At 38.1% G+C, this 17,194-nt stretch overlaps 1 protein-coding gene across 23 annotated transcripts in view; it reads right to left on the reverse strand.

Moving 5' to 3' along the window:
• Positions 1–280: 280 nt before the first annotated feature.
• EBF3 (EBF transcription factor 3) overlaps positions 281–17,194 on the reverse strand; it is a 181,448-nt gene continuing 164,534 nt past the window's right edge. For 4 of the 23 annotated variants that reach the window (XM_073685074.1, XM_073685073.1, XM_073685069.1 and 1 more), the window contains exons 12-17: positions 15,936–16,001; positions 15,122–15,299; positions 12,920–13,108; positions 11,830–12,027; positions 9,095–9,220; positions 281–3,251 (exon numbers count right to left, since the gene is read on the reverse strand). In XM_073685074.1, the coding sequence (XP_073541175.1) occupies positions 3,205–3,251; positions 9,095–9,220; positions 11,830–12,027; positions 12,920–13,108; positions 15,122–15,299; positions 15,936–16,001 (804 nt within the window). In that variant the 3' untranslated portion in view covers positions 281–3,204. Of the gene's footprint in view, positions 3,310–9,094; positions 9,221–9,650; positions 9,718–11,829; positions 12,028–12,919; positions 13,109–15,121; positions 15,300–15,935; positions 16,002–17,194 lie in introns of those variants that run through there. The other 19 variants (XM_073685091.1, XM_073685090.1, XM_073685089.1 and 16 more) reach the window with 11 other exon arrangements.

The following is a 17,194-nucleotide window of genomic DNA, read 5'->3' on the forward strand; positions in this document are numbered from 1 at the left end:
GAAGAGGGGCATGGTTGGACCAATCCTGGCAGTGATAATGTCCTGGTGATAAAACCTTCATTGTATAAGCAACAGCACACAGCCTAATAAGTGACACATCCCTGAATTCTGTGTTTCAGCCTCTATCTCCAAATTACATAGCAAAAACCTGCTGGCAGATTCCCTTTAAATCAGAGAAGTAAAATTTGTATGAAAGAAACCCCAACGTTCTGTTCCTTTTCGGTGATTTGCAAGATTTTTTTAATAATCAAACTTCAGATAAAATTACTAAAAAGTGAAATTCACAGACAAGAAATACTTTAATTAAATATTGTGTAAAATGAACATTTTATACAGTTAAATATCTGAAAAAAATGTACAGATAAAACAATCTTATTGTAGGGTCTTTAACAGTAAGATCTACCATTTAGTGAAGCGTTCATTCTGGAGACAATGTGTGAATTGACTAACTAATCTAGAACACAAACAGATTGCATGAATGAAATAACTTGCAAATGTTTTGTTTTTTTTTTTAACATGTACACATGACCTCTTTTTTTTTTCATTATTTGAACCTTTCCTATACAAAATAAAAACGAGGCTTTTTTATTTTTCTTTATTTATTTTTTTTTTTAAAAGTGTCTAGATTTTTTTGTTTTTCCCATTTCGCTAAGCCTATAGGCTTTCAGAACGTAAATGTGCAAAGCATCTCAAGTCCGTGTTGTACCGCAGCTTCCACTGTTTTACAACACTCGATTAATCTGCATATTGCCTAGAAATTAAAATAAAATGTCTCTCCTTTTTGTGTAGAAATTTAATTCTGCTGCAGTTTGCAAAAGTATTCACACCGCTGTAATAGCAATGTCTATAGTGCAAAGGAAAAAAAAACAAAAAAATAAAAATAAAAATATTAACCGGTCCATCACCTTTACAAACTATGATTTTGGCACTAATATCATTTACCGAGGATATCTTTCCAATTAAAAAGTCTCAACTACTTGGGACTCGCTACAAAAAATCTCCATCAAAAATATATAAAAAAGTTGAGTATTACCGTGAATTGTATGAAACCTATAAACAGTGCATGAGTTTTGGGAGTGCAGAGTGCAGCAGAAGACAGATGCAGAAAAGGAGTGACATCATTTTACACCAGGATTGTGCTTTTTTTTTTTTTTTTTTTCCTTCTATTTATTTTTAGATTTACACCAGAAATCATCGTAACGACGTGACGATTAGAGATCGTGGTGTAAACCTGCAATAAATAGCGCAAAATATTTTTTTCTATTATTTTAATAAAAAAAGAAAATAACTTTAAGGCATCAGAGAAACTAATGTGGCAAACTTTTTTTTTTTTTAACAAAATATCAGTTGTTAATTATTTATTTAAAATTTTCGGCCTCTGAATTTGTCCAGTAAGCACATTATTATTTTATTTATTTTTTTTTTTTACTATGTGGCAATTCTTATGAGTGGCAGCTAAAATGATTTTTACATTCTATAAAAAAAAAAATAATAAAAAAAAATAATTAAAATAAACATACAACCACAAATAGCGTGGTATTTGTGGTCAGATAATCATGCACATTTTTGTTCTACTGATATTAATTACAGCCATGTGGCACAATTTTTTATTTTTTTTTTTTTGACTATACAACAAACAACTTTTATTCCAAAAAAAAAAAAATCATTTGTTCAGATAACTTAAAAAATAATATAAAAATAAAGGATGAATTTGACTTTTCCTCAAAATAATAACAATAATAATAATAAAAAAAAAAGGACGGAAAGTCTAAACAATAGCACATTTCTGAAAGTACAAATGACATTTATGGACACCATGATTCGTTGAAAAAAAAGAACATACAGTATGAAGGCAACCTTTCTTGGCTTAATGCTGTTTTCTCAGCACGTCAACACACCAGCCCGACATGAAAAAATAAAAATTACAAAAAAAAAAAAAACAGACACAAAAAATGTTTTAAAAAATAACAATAATTATAATAATAATACATACATACAAGAACAAAAAAAACAATGGAAAGCAATATACAAAATTTCAAAGATAAATACAATATTTATAATTGATATGTTACAAAATAAATTCCCTTAGTGACTGCAAGTGTTCACGTGAAAGAAAGTGTCAAGATTTTATTTTATTCCCCCGTTAAAATGCGTTTGAGGAATAAAATAGGCTCTCGAATATTTTAAGTGGATCTGGAAAAAAAAAAAAAAACAATAAAAAAAAAAAATTCAAGACAAGTGTATAAATATTTAGCTACAACTTTGGCAAAATCACAAAAGTCTACAATTTTATAACCACATACAAAACACATTAGGGAATAAGGTTCTAGAAGTCAAAAGGACAATTTTCTGGTACAAGAAACATAGACTTCACAGTAGCCTAAGAATGCAATAGTATACAGTGCGAGCAAGAAATCGAAAAAAATGATGCAGGTCACACTTGCTTAACAGGAAGCTCTAGCAGTGGAAGTATATTGGAACCAACAGACAGTAGCATCTCCCCTCTGTCAGTGTGCTTGTTGAAGGCAAGAGAATTCAATATCAAAGTTACAATTCCTAACTACAATAAGTTACAAAGTTCCATTTCATTAAGATGAAGTTAAGCAATGATAAACCCTTTCCCCGCCCCAAGTTTCCCCTTTTTGTCTGACGCCTCCCCCACCTTCCCAAATTTAAATGATTCATATATTTTTTATCTTTTATTTATTTTTTTTCCAGTTTGATGGCTCAAACCTCCTTGGCCCCCTTTTTTTCACCACAAAAAAATATTTCACATTATAAGAGATACACAACCATTGTGAAGTCCAATAATGAGTACTTGAAAAATGTTCTGAGGCATTTTTCATCAGTGTTTCATGAGAATTCGGAACGGTGCATCCACAACGCTTTTTTTTTTTTTTTTTTTTTTTTGTCCCAACATTGAGCAAGTACTAGACATAGCCAAGACATAATCAGAAACTTTGTACAAAATAGGCGTCGCTTTTTATTTTCTTTTTTTCCCTCCCATCTTCTTCAGGATTGAGAAAGGTGAAAAATATGAGAAAAGTTCAGTCGACAAAATGGAATTGTTCGTGAAGAAGTCGATCATTTTTGCAGGTCGAGTTCTAATAAGTTCAAATAAAATCTTTGTAAAACAAAGAGTTTGTAGCATTTTGCTTCTCGGTGTTTTTTTGTTCTGAAGATACTGGTTTCCGTCAGTACTCCTTAATACACTAAATGTGTCCCCTGAAGCTTTCTTCTGAAGCTTGATGCTACAAGCAAGTAGACAAAAGTGACTTTACATTGGTGGAACTACAAGACCCGACATAGCTAGAAGAAAAGAGGAAAGATTACATTAGCTTAACAAGCCTACATGGTCTCTATTTTTCAGTGAAAGACCTAAAGATTGAATAAATAGTTTATTTTAATGGGGAATTTAGTCTTATTTTTTGGGGCAGGAAGGGGAGGTTTTAGTTAAATTTTATGCTTTTATAAGTTGATTTGCAGAATTCTGCTGCCATTTGGTTGTAAACTGCAGATATTATGGATCATGATACATTTTAGAATTAAAAAACATCTAGAAAGATTTTTTTTTTCAAGTTCTGGAAGAACAAAAACACTAGAGCTTTTTGGAACTAGGAATTTAGATTGAATCCAGATGACTCTACTGCTCTTGTGATGGGGCCTACAACTATACATCTGAGGCTTGTGACTTGACTGCCCTCAGATCCGCCAAATTTTGGGTGGGAAATCAGAATTAATGAGTCCTAAGGATGGGCAAATGTTCAACCCTTCAAATTTTGGCAGATTAATATGAATTCGGCAGTATAGTTCAGTTCTCACCTACTCTGTGAAGCTCCTCACCTGATCTTCACAATTCTGGTCTGGTCTTCTCATGGTTCTTCTACCTTCATCTTCACAGTCCGGACTGGTCTTAGGAGCCTTTGGCGCTGACTAGGTCTTGTTACGTCATGACAGATGTTGCACCACTACATCATGACTTCAGAAGATCTAGTCAGTGAGGAGGTGCTGAAGACCGGACCAGAACTGTGCAGATGAAGACCAAAGAAGACCTGTGCAGAGAAGACCAGAACTATGAGGACAAGGGGGGAAATTTCTCAGAGAGCGTGAAGGTCAGGTGAAGTGAGTATAATCAAAATGATGGCCATTTTGCTGGATTCATGTGAACCAAAACTAAAAAAATTAAGATTCTGGTGAAACCAAATTTTAGGTGGATTGGGAGAAGAACTGGATTCACTCATTCATATACGCATTTTTGAGACCATGCTGGAAAAGCTATGTGATATGCTGGGATTTTTGGATCTTCAGAAGCACCAAAAAGAAAGAGATAATTTGATTTTTTTTTCACTGGGTGAAGATGAAACGTTGGGCTCCTCATGATATATCTAATGATTGTTGTAAAATATGACCAACAAAAGTCACAGACTGCAAACTGGATAATTGGAAGACTGGGCTTCTACAAGGGCTCGGAGTAATAATCTATAAGCCTAGGTTATGTAAAAATAGTAAGCCATTCTCTACGTATCCTGAATCTCTCATAATACTGGTCAACATTTTACATGTTGGGCTCATTTCAAAATTTTTTACCCTTATGGCCCATGCATATAGCAAGGCAGCATGGACAGACCTCTGTACGAGGGCACAAGGAGTCCTTGCAATTACATATTAGGGATCTGTATATTTATATATGGTGCTTCCGTGAAAGGTAAAACCTTTTATTGGAGGAAACGGCCAGAAGAGACCATACGTTGAAAAATTCCACAATCTTTTTCTAATAGATTCCATATAACTCAATGGGATATGATGTGATCGCCATATTGCAGGTCCATACAAAACAGACCTGTAAAATGACCATGTGCATGGACTTCTTGACCTATAGTAATAAAAAATGATGTTCAACCAAAAGGCAGCATAGGAACAAATTTCTGCAAATCGTCTTATTTTATTAAATTTTTTATTTAGGGAAGGGGCATTAAATGAAAAATTGGAGTGGACATCTCTTTTACGTCTAAGCTAGCTTCTTATGAGAGTTCGGCAAAATATAATGTAACAAAGGAGAAGGACATTTAAGCAAGGAGAGTGTTCTGACATTTTGGTGCAAAACACCCTGCCTCCCACATATGATATTTCTCTTAGCGTTTTGCTAATAGCAAACAGTGGCCCAGACTCCCAAGAGACTGGTCATGTTGACAGCTGAAAAACAACATGGTCAGTACTGGTAATGTCAGATGAAGCCAACTCACTCACCAGCCAGGACCAGACATTTCTCTAGTTCTAAATTAAAATCTTATGAGCCAGGGCTCTTTTTATTTTCTTACTGCTTGGGCCCACTGGGAAAACCTGTTTTGTCATACGTATCGAATTTTTTTATTTTTATTTTTATCATGCATTATTATTAGGGAGAAGATCTCCAAATCCTTAAAATCCTTAATAATAATGAAACGAGGTTGAAGATTGAACAATTACAATTTAATACATTTTATTTTATTTTTGTCTTTCTTTCATTAAAACTTATTTTTTTCCCCTCACTAATTTATGTGTAACATTAATAAATTTGCTTATGTAGTGATCTAAGCTTCAATTTCTCAGTTCATTAATCCCAACGATATTAATTTGTTTTAGGAATACAGTTACCAGTTTATGGCTGATAAGACTTATGTCTCGCATGTATACAAATTTACTGTAACGTTGCATTGGGAAATAATTATCATTTGGCACTTTGCAAGAATCGTAATAATTGTTATTGAAAAATGGGTCGTGTAAATTATTATTTTCTGCGACCAAAAATAAAGTGGTTTATTAATGTGCCTCATAGGAGCTTAATATGGGGCTGATGGCTTTATACTCAGATATATGATAGAAGAGGAGCAATTAAATCGCTTGCCATGGCCAACACTCATTTTATGTAGTGCCAATAGTTTTTTCTTATGGGGTGCAATTTTTCTTTTTTTAAATACCATTTATTCTAAAAAATGTTATTGAAAGGGGTTGTCCAATTACAAAAAGAATAAATTAATATACAGCCTTTTAGGAAATTTTGAGGTTAAAGGGAACCTGACAGGAGATTCATGCTGCTTGAACAATGGGCAGCATGAATCAGACACTTCCGAGACAACATACTTTGTAAAGCCGACCGGGGACCACACGTCAAAGATGACTAGTCCAAAGCAGGTCCCCGGTGGCTTCTCCCCACCCATTCCCAAGAACGGACAGGTCTCTTCCTATGCGTGTATAGGGAGAGACATGTCAGTCTAGGGAACAGTAAAGGGAGAAGCCACCTGGGATCAAACTCTTGGAGTAGTTATCTGAAGAACATAGTCCCTGTCTGACTTTTCAAAGTCGGTTGTCTCTGAAACGCGGCAGCATGAATCAGACACTTCTGAGACAACATACTTTGAAAAGCCAACAGGGAACCACACGTCAAAGATGACTAGTCCAAAGCAGGTCCCCGGTGGCTTCTCCCCACCCGCTCCCGAGACTGACAGGTCTCTTCCTATGTGTGTATAGGGAGAGACATGTCAGTTTGGGGAATGGTAAGGGGAGAAGCCACCTGGGATCAGACTCTTGGACTAGTTTTTTGAAGAATATATAGTCCCTGTCTGACTTTTCAAAGTCGGTTGTCTCTGAAATGCGGCAGCATGAATCAGACACTTCTGAGACAACATACTTTGAAAAGCCAACAGGGAACCACACGTCAAAGATGACTTGTCCAAAGCAGGTCCCCGGTGGCTTCTCCCCACCCATTCCCAAGAACGGACAGGTCTCTTCCTATGCGTGTATAGGGAGAGACATGTCAGTCTAGGGAACAGTAAAGGGAGAAGCCACCTGGGATCAAACTCTTGGAGTAGTTATCTGAAGAACATAGTCCCTGTCTGACTTTTCAAAGTCGGTTGTCTCTGAAACGCGGCAGCATGAATCAGACACTTCTGAGACAACATACTTTGAAAAGCCAACAGGGAACCACACGTCAAAGATGACTTGTCCAAAGCAGGTCCCCGGTGGCTTCTCCCCACCCATTCCCAAGAACGGACAGGTCTCTTCCTATGCGTGTATAGGGAGAGACATGTCAGTCTAGGGAACAGTAAAGGGAGAAGCCACCTGGGATCAAACTCTTGGAGTAGTTATCTGAAGAACATAGTCCCTGTCTGACTTTTCAAAGTCGGTTGTCTCTGAAACGCGGCAGCATGAATCAGACACTTCTGAGACAACATACTTTGAAAAGCCGACCCGCTCCCGAGACTGACAGGTCTCTTCCTATGTGTGTATAGGGAGAGACATGTCAGTCTGGGGAATGGTAAGGGGAGAAGCCACCTGGGATCAGACTCTGACTAGTTATCTGAAGAACATAGTCCCTGTCTGACTTTTCAAAGTCTGTTGTCTCTGAATCGCGGCAGCATTTTAGAGTAAAAATACAATATTGCAATCAGTGTCTGATTCATCAGTCTCCTTGGACTCTGTTACATTCCCTTTAAAATGGGACCGATTAATCTGTTCAGGATAGTCATCTATTGGCCAGAGGGAAGAGTGATTACAAAGAGTGTCTCTCATTCTGGAGGACTTGTCCCATCCAGCATTACTCTGAAAAACCACTGATTTTAGTGGACACTGTGTAATGCCTATTTTCCCCTGTGTAGGTGATGAAGAGAAATGGAACAATTACTGCTAGGGTTCCTTACAGATTACAGCTGATTGCTGAGGGAACACTTTTTGAATTTCTTATTATCATGTGACTCTACTAATAAGTAGGGATTTTCAAAAGTTGAGCCCCCCCACTCTCCTATTAAAGGAGTTGTCTAAGGAAGAAACCCCTGGAAATCAGCTATTATTGCCAAGAGAAGCTGCAGCCAGAGATTTCCTCTATAGTGACTACTAGTATTAGATGTATAGCCTTGTGTTGTTGGCTGTCCATTTTGGCTCACATCCTTTGGGTTCTCGAGCGGGAGAGTACTCTCAATGATGTTCTATCAGGGCATATATTAGTAACTTTGGCATTTGATATTTCTACTTTTATCCATTCTATATTTAATATTGAGATTCATACAACATTTGCCATAAATATATATATATATATATATATATATATATATATATTTTACCCAGTATAAATGCCTACGTTCACCTGAATCTTGCACGTTTTTTCTTTTGTTCCTGTGCCTCCCTGTTCCTGAGATATGACCCTCTTTTCCCTGTATATAAATGTTGTCATTTTATCCAACTGGGTGTGGTCCTCAAGAAAAGTATTCAGGACCATGCCCACTTGGCTAAAATATTTGATTTATATACAGAATAGATGGGGCTATATCTCAGGAATGGAGAGGTGCTGGAAAAAAAGAAAAACATCGCCAGATTCAGGAGAACAGCGGCATTTACACCAGGTAAAAAAATGACCTATTGATGGAAAGTCACAATGGGTCCTCTTTAAGACATAAATATATAAAACTTTATATAACAGTATTAAATTAATAATTGGTTCATATTTATGAAGCACCAGACACCTACACATAAGAAAGGCTTTAATGGCACGGCTAGGAGTAGTATTTGTTAGTATGCAGCCTATAGTTACGGCTTAAGGCATACATATACAAGCTAAGGCCACGTTCACACATTCAGTATTTTGTCAGTATTTTACATCAGTATTTGTAAGCCAAAATCAGGAGTGGAGCAATCAGAGGAAAAGTATAATAGAAAAACGTCACCACTTCTGTATTTTTTCCTGATTTTTGCTTACAAAAACTGATGCAATATTCTGACCAAGTACTGAACGTGTGAACATGGCCTAATGCAAATGATTGAAATAGTTGCCCAAACTATTTTAAGATTCAAGATCGGCAATCTGATTGGACAGGGCAGGCAATATCATTGATTGTATTTGCATTGGCTCGTACATGTCTCCTCCATTCACTTCATTGGTCCCCCGGAGGGAACTTTACGGAAAATGCATTAATTCGGCCCCAATTTTTTTCTTAAATGAAATATTCCTGTGTGTAGGTGATGGGCCAACATTAAAGCAATTAAATTGGGACATCATGCAATTCAAGGGTAAGGTCTCTATCATTATTCACATCTATGGATACTATGGTTTAATTGTACATACATTTTGAATCATGAAGTCTCTGGTGTTTTGTGCCATTCTCAAAGCAAACGCCCAATGGAAAAAGGACAGAGATGCCACTTCCTATACATGTAGTATACCCTCCCCAACCATCTTCCTCTCCAGATTCTACATTTAAAAATATTTTGAGAAATAACATATGTTCAGACTGTTACTCAGATAGAAATTATCGTTGTGTTTTCCGATACATTGTTTCTTTAAGAAGTCAATATTTACATTACATTATGAGCAGAGAACTTGGAGACATCGGGACTAATCATAGTTTTATCTCATGACCATAAATGAGGTTTGTTTGTTTTTTTAATGAATAATATTTTGCCACATAAATAGTTATTTTGCTTTTTGTGAATTTGTTTCTTTTGCAAATGTCACATTTTAGACCACTTATGTTTAATTTATACTGATTTAAATAGACTTTTAGATTTATTTTTTGTATTATTCTGAAAGGAAGGAGGGGTGTTGGTATTTAGTAAAATAACAAATATCTCAATTGTAAACGGTTCTTTTTATGAAACGTTAAAAGATGAAAATGTCTCACATTATGCAGCACTGGTTCTAGCTTTACGAATTTCAACATTTTTGGAATGTGGTAGTATAATACATGTCTGAAAAATAAGAAACATACTTGATATATCTTGCAGCATTGAATACTATCATAAATATCATGGACTGTCAAGACTTTAGTGACCAATTTTTTTTTTCAGACATTTAGAAACTGTGGCAAGGAAATGGATTTGTATGTAAGGGAATCAAAAAATGGCAGAACATTGATACATCACCATGATAGCTAAAAGATAGGAGAACCATGGATGACTTATTATGTGGCAGGGGAGTAGCAATAGCTATTCCTTGGCCCCCCACTAACTGCTGGCCGATGATGTCACATGCTCCCATATATGATGATGTCATGTTGTATGGAACCTGAGTGTACATCAAAATGTACTTATTAGTAAAATGGTGATTATTAAAAATGCACTTTTGCATAAGAGGGAATCATAAATCCCTCTATTAGTAAAGACATGCGTGCTCTATGTTGCCAAGCCATTGTTATGGATTACATCAATTATATCAATATACCGCCATTAAAGGGAATATGTCAGCAGAATTTCATCCCCCAAACTATTTATATGCACAAGTCCAGCAATACGTTTTGTAGGCTTCAGCTGGACAGGTTCTCAAGGGGAGATGTGTCTCCGAGCTGTTTAGCCTCTGTGATGTAAAGACCGAAAAAGCAGGCTCCAGCACAAGTAGTGCTGAGAGGGTTAATAAAATATAGCACAAGGGTTCGGTTTTTAGGAGCAGTCAGAAAGAGATGGGTGGGACTGGCTGCACCCATATCTTCACTCTTGGGTGTAGTAGGGCCTATATAAAGTAGCCAGGCTGTCTCATTAGGGTGCGTGTGTGCAAGGTGGAAAGATCTTGCTTGTGTGGCTCAGTCTCTGCTAAATGCTGAGAGAAAGACTGACATCTAAACAGGTGAGACCGTGCTATTTATGGACTGTTTATTTTCTGCTTTAGTTTTGTTATATCCTTTGTGCCCAGAAGAGGCTGTTTTTCTTTGGACTTTACCTAGAAGTTTATGGAGATAATAAACTTCAGCTGTTTTGGACAAAACCGCATTGCCTGCCTGTGTGAACGCTACAGCCTAAAAGCGAGTAAATCCTCACACTTTATATGGCTGAAGGACTACGGTAGATCTGAAGCCTCTGTCATTCCAGCTCTATTCTCCACCTAGCACTGCCTCCTCCTGCTTGTCTGACAGCTTCTTTGTCTGAAGTTGCACAGCATAGAGCACTGGTCCCCAACCTTTCTTACCTTGATAGTCACATTCAGCTGGGAGAGAGGGTCATGAGTAACATCCAGAGCCCCCACAGTAGTGACACTCAGAGCCCACCTTATCGATACAATAAAAGACAAAACTTTTCCACAGAAATAACACAGAGGAACCATGCTTGCATCCAGGGGTTACCACCTTACCTTCATTCCGTATTCCTACATCAAGCTATCCCCCCACGCTATTACATCAAGTTTCATGCTCCCTCTGTATCGGGCATTATCATCCTATCTCCAGCTTAGCACTTACTTAATTTATCTCTCCAACCACAAGGCCAATATATGCACATTCAGATCTGCTCTTCTGTGTAGGATTACACACAAAAGTCACTAGCTGGAAACCTGCTCTTCATAGCTGTTTGCTAGATCTGGTTCTCATGCACCAAGTTGACAGAGAGACGCGAACCACACATCATGGTCCCGAGAGCCATAGGTTGGGGATCCCTAGCATAGAGGTTGTCAGTCAAGCAGGAGGAGGCAAAGCTGGGCTGGGAATAGAGCTGGAGTGACACAGGTTTCAGATCTACCATAACTCTTCTGCCTCATTTGCATATTAATTCAACTGCTGGTTTCTCAGTAGAGGAGGAACAGACTGGCCATGTAAAGGTATTCCTGGACTTGGCTTTGAAAGAGCTACATGGACATATAAATAGTTTGAGGAGTGAAATCCTGCTGATAGGTTCCCTTTAAATAGAGGCTTACTAAACCTCTCCAAGAAGGAATTGGAAATGAGGAAGCCCAATGGAATGCATTGGTTTCTTTGAACGAGATATGAAATGGGTGTATTTAATAGGTTAATGAAAGGCTGAGAATTGCCAAATTTGTCACATGAGCAGATACATGTTACATTTAAGCCGAAAATTCTCTTTTGAAGCTCAACTCACCTTGAAGTCCATTACCGTTTGCACTGGTGCAGGATGGTGGAGGGGAAGCTTGGGGCCTGACGACTGGAGCGAACGCACTCTTTTGTTTTACTGCAGAGATGACATTTGCAGGTGAGAATGAGAAAATGCCGTGTGTACTGCTACAGTTTGAAGGGAGGGTGACCGAGGAGGCTGCCATTGTAGGACTTGACGGTACTACTGCAACAAAGCAAAAATAATCAGGACTCAAAAAGAGTTTTTTTTCTTTTTTCTACTCTTGTGGCAAAACAGAAAAAAAAGAGAATTTAATGGTCTTGCCTTATGAATTTGGGAAAAAAGAAATAAATTAATGAAAAATAATAGTGCAAAATAGAAATAAATGGAAAATAATGGCGTGGCCAATCGTTGGATGAATCTTGGAGTCGTATCTACTGTAGAAGCCTGTAGGGATCTTATCTAAGCATATAGTGTGATAATAAAGAGTTTTAACATACTGGATCCGTAGCCCAATCTTAATTGTACTGTATAACCGAGCACAACAGTAGTAGCCAAATGTTTGTAGCTTCCAAGTGTGTCTAACTTCTTAGTCTACAAGTAGAAATAAAAATGGAGGTTTTGCTAGATGGAAGGGCTTAGGCGAATAGTTGGGTCCTTCTGTTGTTCCTACTTGATACCATACTTTATAGAATATACAATGATGTGCCATGTAAATGGATTGCAATGAAGCCCACTCATACTGTCCACACAACATTCTTTCTATCAGAATTGAAAGCATGGTATGAGAATAATTAAAAAAAAAAAAAAATTGCACAAAGACCCCAAATTCCTGTTTTGTTTTTTTTTCGTAGAGTATGCACCGCGTTACTTTCGTGAAATTGTATTGGTGCATACGACAGTTGAGCATTTAGGTCGTTATTTCAATTGTCCGGAATGTCCAGCCTTCAGTCACCCATCCTTTTATCCAGAAACTCATAGTAAAAAATTGCAACAAAAATAAAATAAAAACATAAATCACAAATAAAAAAAAAATTAAAAATAAAAAAATTAAAGAAAACAAAAAGCAACCAAATTAGAAATAGCTGAATGCAGAAGAATTAAGAAGAACACTCACTGCCATAAGGAGAGTTGGCGGATGAGCCGTTGAGGAACCCAGGTGAGCCGGGAACTCCTAAATTGGGCATTCCAGTGTTTCCATACCCATTCATGCTATTGCTGACTGTGTTGTAATTGGACTGCTGTGGGGTGCTGCTGGGAACGTATCCTCGTGGTGATACACTGCTTGTATTACGACTGTAGCCTACTGTGAGAAACAGCAACCGAGCAAACAAAAGATAATGTTACTATCATTTATAATAGACACTTCTGCTTCCTTCCCCGTGAATCCACATCAAATGCTACACAGATTTATTGATCACACATGCTTTACTTCACAATGCCTCTTACTGCCCTATCAACTGTTGCAGTTTAAGATAACCTTATCACACGAGCCCTGCTTAAATCATCTATGAGCACACACAATGTTGTTCCCTTGCAGGCTTAGACAGCCAACAAAAGCTTTCTTCGATCCAATTGTGTCAGTTTCTTTCACGTTGCTCCTTAGTAGCAATTATCAACAGGCTTGATTCCTGGTTTGTACCAACATGGAAGATGAACTTTCAGCCTTTTCGAGACCTTCAAATGCCACCAGTGACAGGCAACAACTTGTTTGTTACGCTGGTTTCATCTTAAAGGGCTGTTATTAAAAGGCTGGATGGTGGTCGCCATCTAACGACTTCTATATTCCTATATTTAGTCTACTTTAGACCCTTACTTTTTACGTGTGTGCTACTCTACAACATCGAGACAGCTAATTACGATTGCTCAAAAGTCATAACAGATACCGATGTGGCGGCTATCCATCTACGTATGGATATAACAAGACTCAGTTCTTCTGGAAAGGGTTGGGGGCAGGGTTGCCAACCGTCCAGAAACTCCAGGACAGTCCTTAAAAAAAAAGTACTATTTTGCCCTGTCCGTAAAAAAAAAATTTTGCATCCATGTTTTGATCGCGTGAAGATGGGGAAACTTGTTACTGATTATCATGATTGTAATTATCCTTTTACAGTTCACAGAGAACGCAGCTTGTGTCTTAATATCAGAATTATGGGCTGTAGACATGGATCACTTATAATCATGAGGAATTATTATGGTTTTCCAATGTGTCCGTCAAAAATATTTTCTGTCTGTGATTTTTTTTAATAAGCTGTCCAAAAAAAAAAAAAAAAAGTCAAAATGGCGACCCTGGTTGAGGATCATGTTGACAAGGGGACAGATTAAAGGGTTTGTTTGGCAGATCAAACATAGTTCATTATGTATGAAATGTAATATAATTGTGTCTCCTGACTTACTATACAGTTCAAATGAGCCACAATGTCCCGGTCTCAGCTCCCTTTTCCAGGTTCCGTTGGTGTCAACACAGGATAAAGTTTTCTACCCCAAATGCCTGGCACATTTCAATAGTATTCTCTGTTAAAGTTAAAGGGGTTGTCCGTGACTTTACCATTAATGGCCTATCCTTAGGATAGGTCATCAATGTCTGATCAATGGAGATGCAACATCCAGGACCTCCGGCGATCAGTTGTTTCCAGTGTAGACGGCGGACAGAACTGCTCAGTTACAGAGCTGCATAGCTCCGTTGACTGTATAGTGACCGCGACCGCATGCTGCACATCCACCACCTATTCAAATCAATAGGGAACAGCTGATCTTTGGGGGTGCCGGAAGTCTCACTCCCACCGTTCAGACATTGATGACCTATCCTGAGGATAGATCATCAATTTTAAAGTCCCAGTTTTTAGGGGTGATGCAGACACAAAGAAATGGGCTGGCTCTCTGTCATCAAGACAGTGACAGGGAGGAAGCTCTTTCCTTGGGTCGAGACCAAGATAGAAGTTGAGCTGCCAGGAAAGCGAGAGAGAGAGAGCTCAAACCAGGACATCAGGGCACATGTGAGTAATAAAGTATGGGAGTAAGTGCAATTATATATTACATACATGATGAAGCAACAATCATAATGTACAAATGTGTCCACATTTGCCTCCCTTCAAGTTTTTTAAAGGCTCAACTCAACTTTTACAGCACAGTTTCAGCACATTCTCATCCAAACACATATAAAAGAAACAACACCCAATGTGGTAGCCGAATTTTTTCAAATTTTTTTTTTTTAAAGCTGGTCAACTCTGTCTATTTTTTTGCCAAGAGGAAAGGTGAGAAGAAACACAACTGTAACGAACCACGAGCAACATATGGAATCGGGTCTTGCCTAACCACCTACCTTGGTCATTAGCTTGCGATGTCTCTGAAACGTTGACTGCTAGCTGGCTGCTGAACGAGTTGACTCCCATCATGCCGCTGTGTGACGGAGTGTTGGCAAGCGAGGGGATCTGGTTGTGATTGCGTGGCACACTGTATAACGCTTCAGCAATGTCAGCTGCTCGTTTCAGGATTATCTCCTACACGGCGATAAACGTAGACATTGTTACCGATGAAAACGTACGCATTAGTCTCAACAGCCGTCAAATAAAGCTTCTCCTAGTTTGGAGCTATCAGATGGATGAAATAGTCAGTACCGAGGCCATATCATTGTCTTGTCTCATTTTCTTTGAAGACACAGGAATATATTACAGTACGGAATACGAACCGGACCTAGTTATTCTAAATAAAACTGTCAGTATATATACAATTGTTTCAGGGCAATGGCATGACTGTTACAATTTAGTCAAATATTTTCTCTTGCCTCTACTTGGCAGGTTTACTGCAGGCTTTGCTATTAGTCACTGTATATTTTGGACCCAGTTCAAGGTTACTCTCTCGTCTTAATGATTGCTTATGCTTTTGGCACCTTACACCTAATTGTCATTTCTGATAGGAAAATGAGCTCAGAGAAGAAAAATGGAAAAAGATGAAGCTTTTTTTTTTTTCTTCCAGATTCTCAGTGCTTCTCATCACATTACACTGCCCTTAAGGTGGCTGGCAAAGGCATACATTGCAAATAAGATTATATTGATATCTTGCCAGCTCGGGTTCACTGTGGCTTTCTAAAATGTTGTATTCCTGAATGGATTTTCAAATATGCATTAATGACTTGCCTGGTTGTTGTGTGGCATTCCGTACAAGGCTTCAACAAGGTCTGCGGCCCTCTTCAGTAACACTTCCTGTAGGAGGAACGAAGAAGAGAGAGGGGTTTAGATAATTGTGGGCTCGAACCATAGCACTAGAGTAAATTTATCAGCACGATTGCCTAAAAGTTAAACAAAACTACACTACTCAAGGTTAAACCCTTCATAGACATTAGACTAATGTTGGCCGAACCTGTCGATTACGAAGTCTAATGTGTATTGGGTCCCCGGAAAATTGATTGTCATGGGAGTTAAGGATCTGGCATGACCAATTGCAGACTCCTGTGTATGGGAGAGATAGCCGAGATGGCTATCAGTCAAACAATCTGGCATGTCCGATTTTGGACTGACGATATTTTTGTTCTTCCTGGGTTAAGCCATCACCAGAGATGTCTGGTGGTTCTCTCATAGAGAAGACAGGAGCACTTGGCTAAGTGAGCGCTCCTCTCTATGGAAGGGATGGTCGAGATGGCTGCCGGTCAAACAATCTGGCATGTCCCATTTCAGACTTCCAATCTTTTTGTTCTCCCCGGGTTAAGCCCCCACTAGATAGAGCGAGCGCTTCTGTGTATGGGAGAGTCTGCCGAGATGGCTGCCGGTCAATCAAATTGGGTGAGTCATCGTTCGGCCAACAGCGATCAAATGTGTATGGGGTCTTCACTCTTGGCTAAAACAATGACACCAATGTAACAGTACGATTGCCAAAAGGTCAAAAAAGACTATACAAGTCAAGGTTATAACGATTAGTCTTGGGGTCGGAATTACACAGAAATGTGATTCTTGTTGATGGTAAGTCCAACATGCCTATTAATAATAATCCCTTTTGGATTCTATCTATTCACCAGTGATTGACTACAATGGCTGTTCGGAGCCCATATCATTTTGCCGCAGTGATGAATTAGTGAAATAAATACTGAAGATTTAACGATGGAGTCTTGCGGGTATTAAACAAACAAACACATGGCGGAGATATGAAAAGCGCAGGCAGCGTAGGCACTTGTTAATTCCTAGCACTTTAGTGGCGAAGAACAATAAGTAATTTTCCATATCTTAATTAAATTGGCAAACTCCTTAAAGACAACATCTCACCTCTAATTCATGCTCGAAATTTGCAAGTGAGTTCAATGCTTATTCCTCTTTATTTTGAACAATAAAGTGAATTAACTCGGGTTAATCTAGTTTTTTTTCATAATGACATTAAGAAATTTTTCAATTAACCTCTTTGACTG

The sequence above is a fragment of the Phyllobates terribilis genome, unplaced genomic scaffold (genome assembly GCF_046119375.1).
Source record: "Phyllobates terribilis strain yellow unplaced genomic scaffold, ASM4611937v1 Scaffold_5__5_contigs__length_657084704, whole genome shotgun sequence".
NCBI lineage: Eukaryota > Metazoa > Chordata > Amphibia > Anura > Dendrobatidae > Phyllobates > Phyllobates terribilis.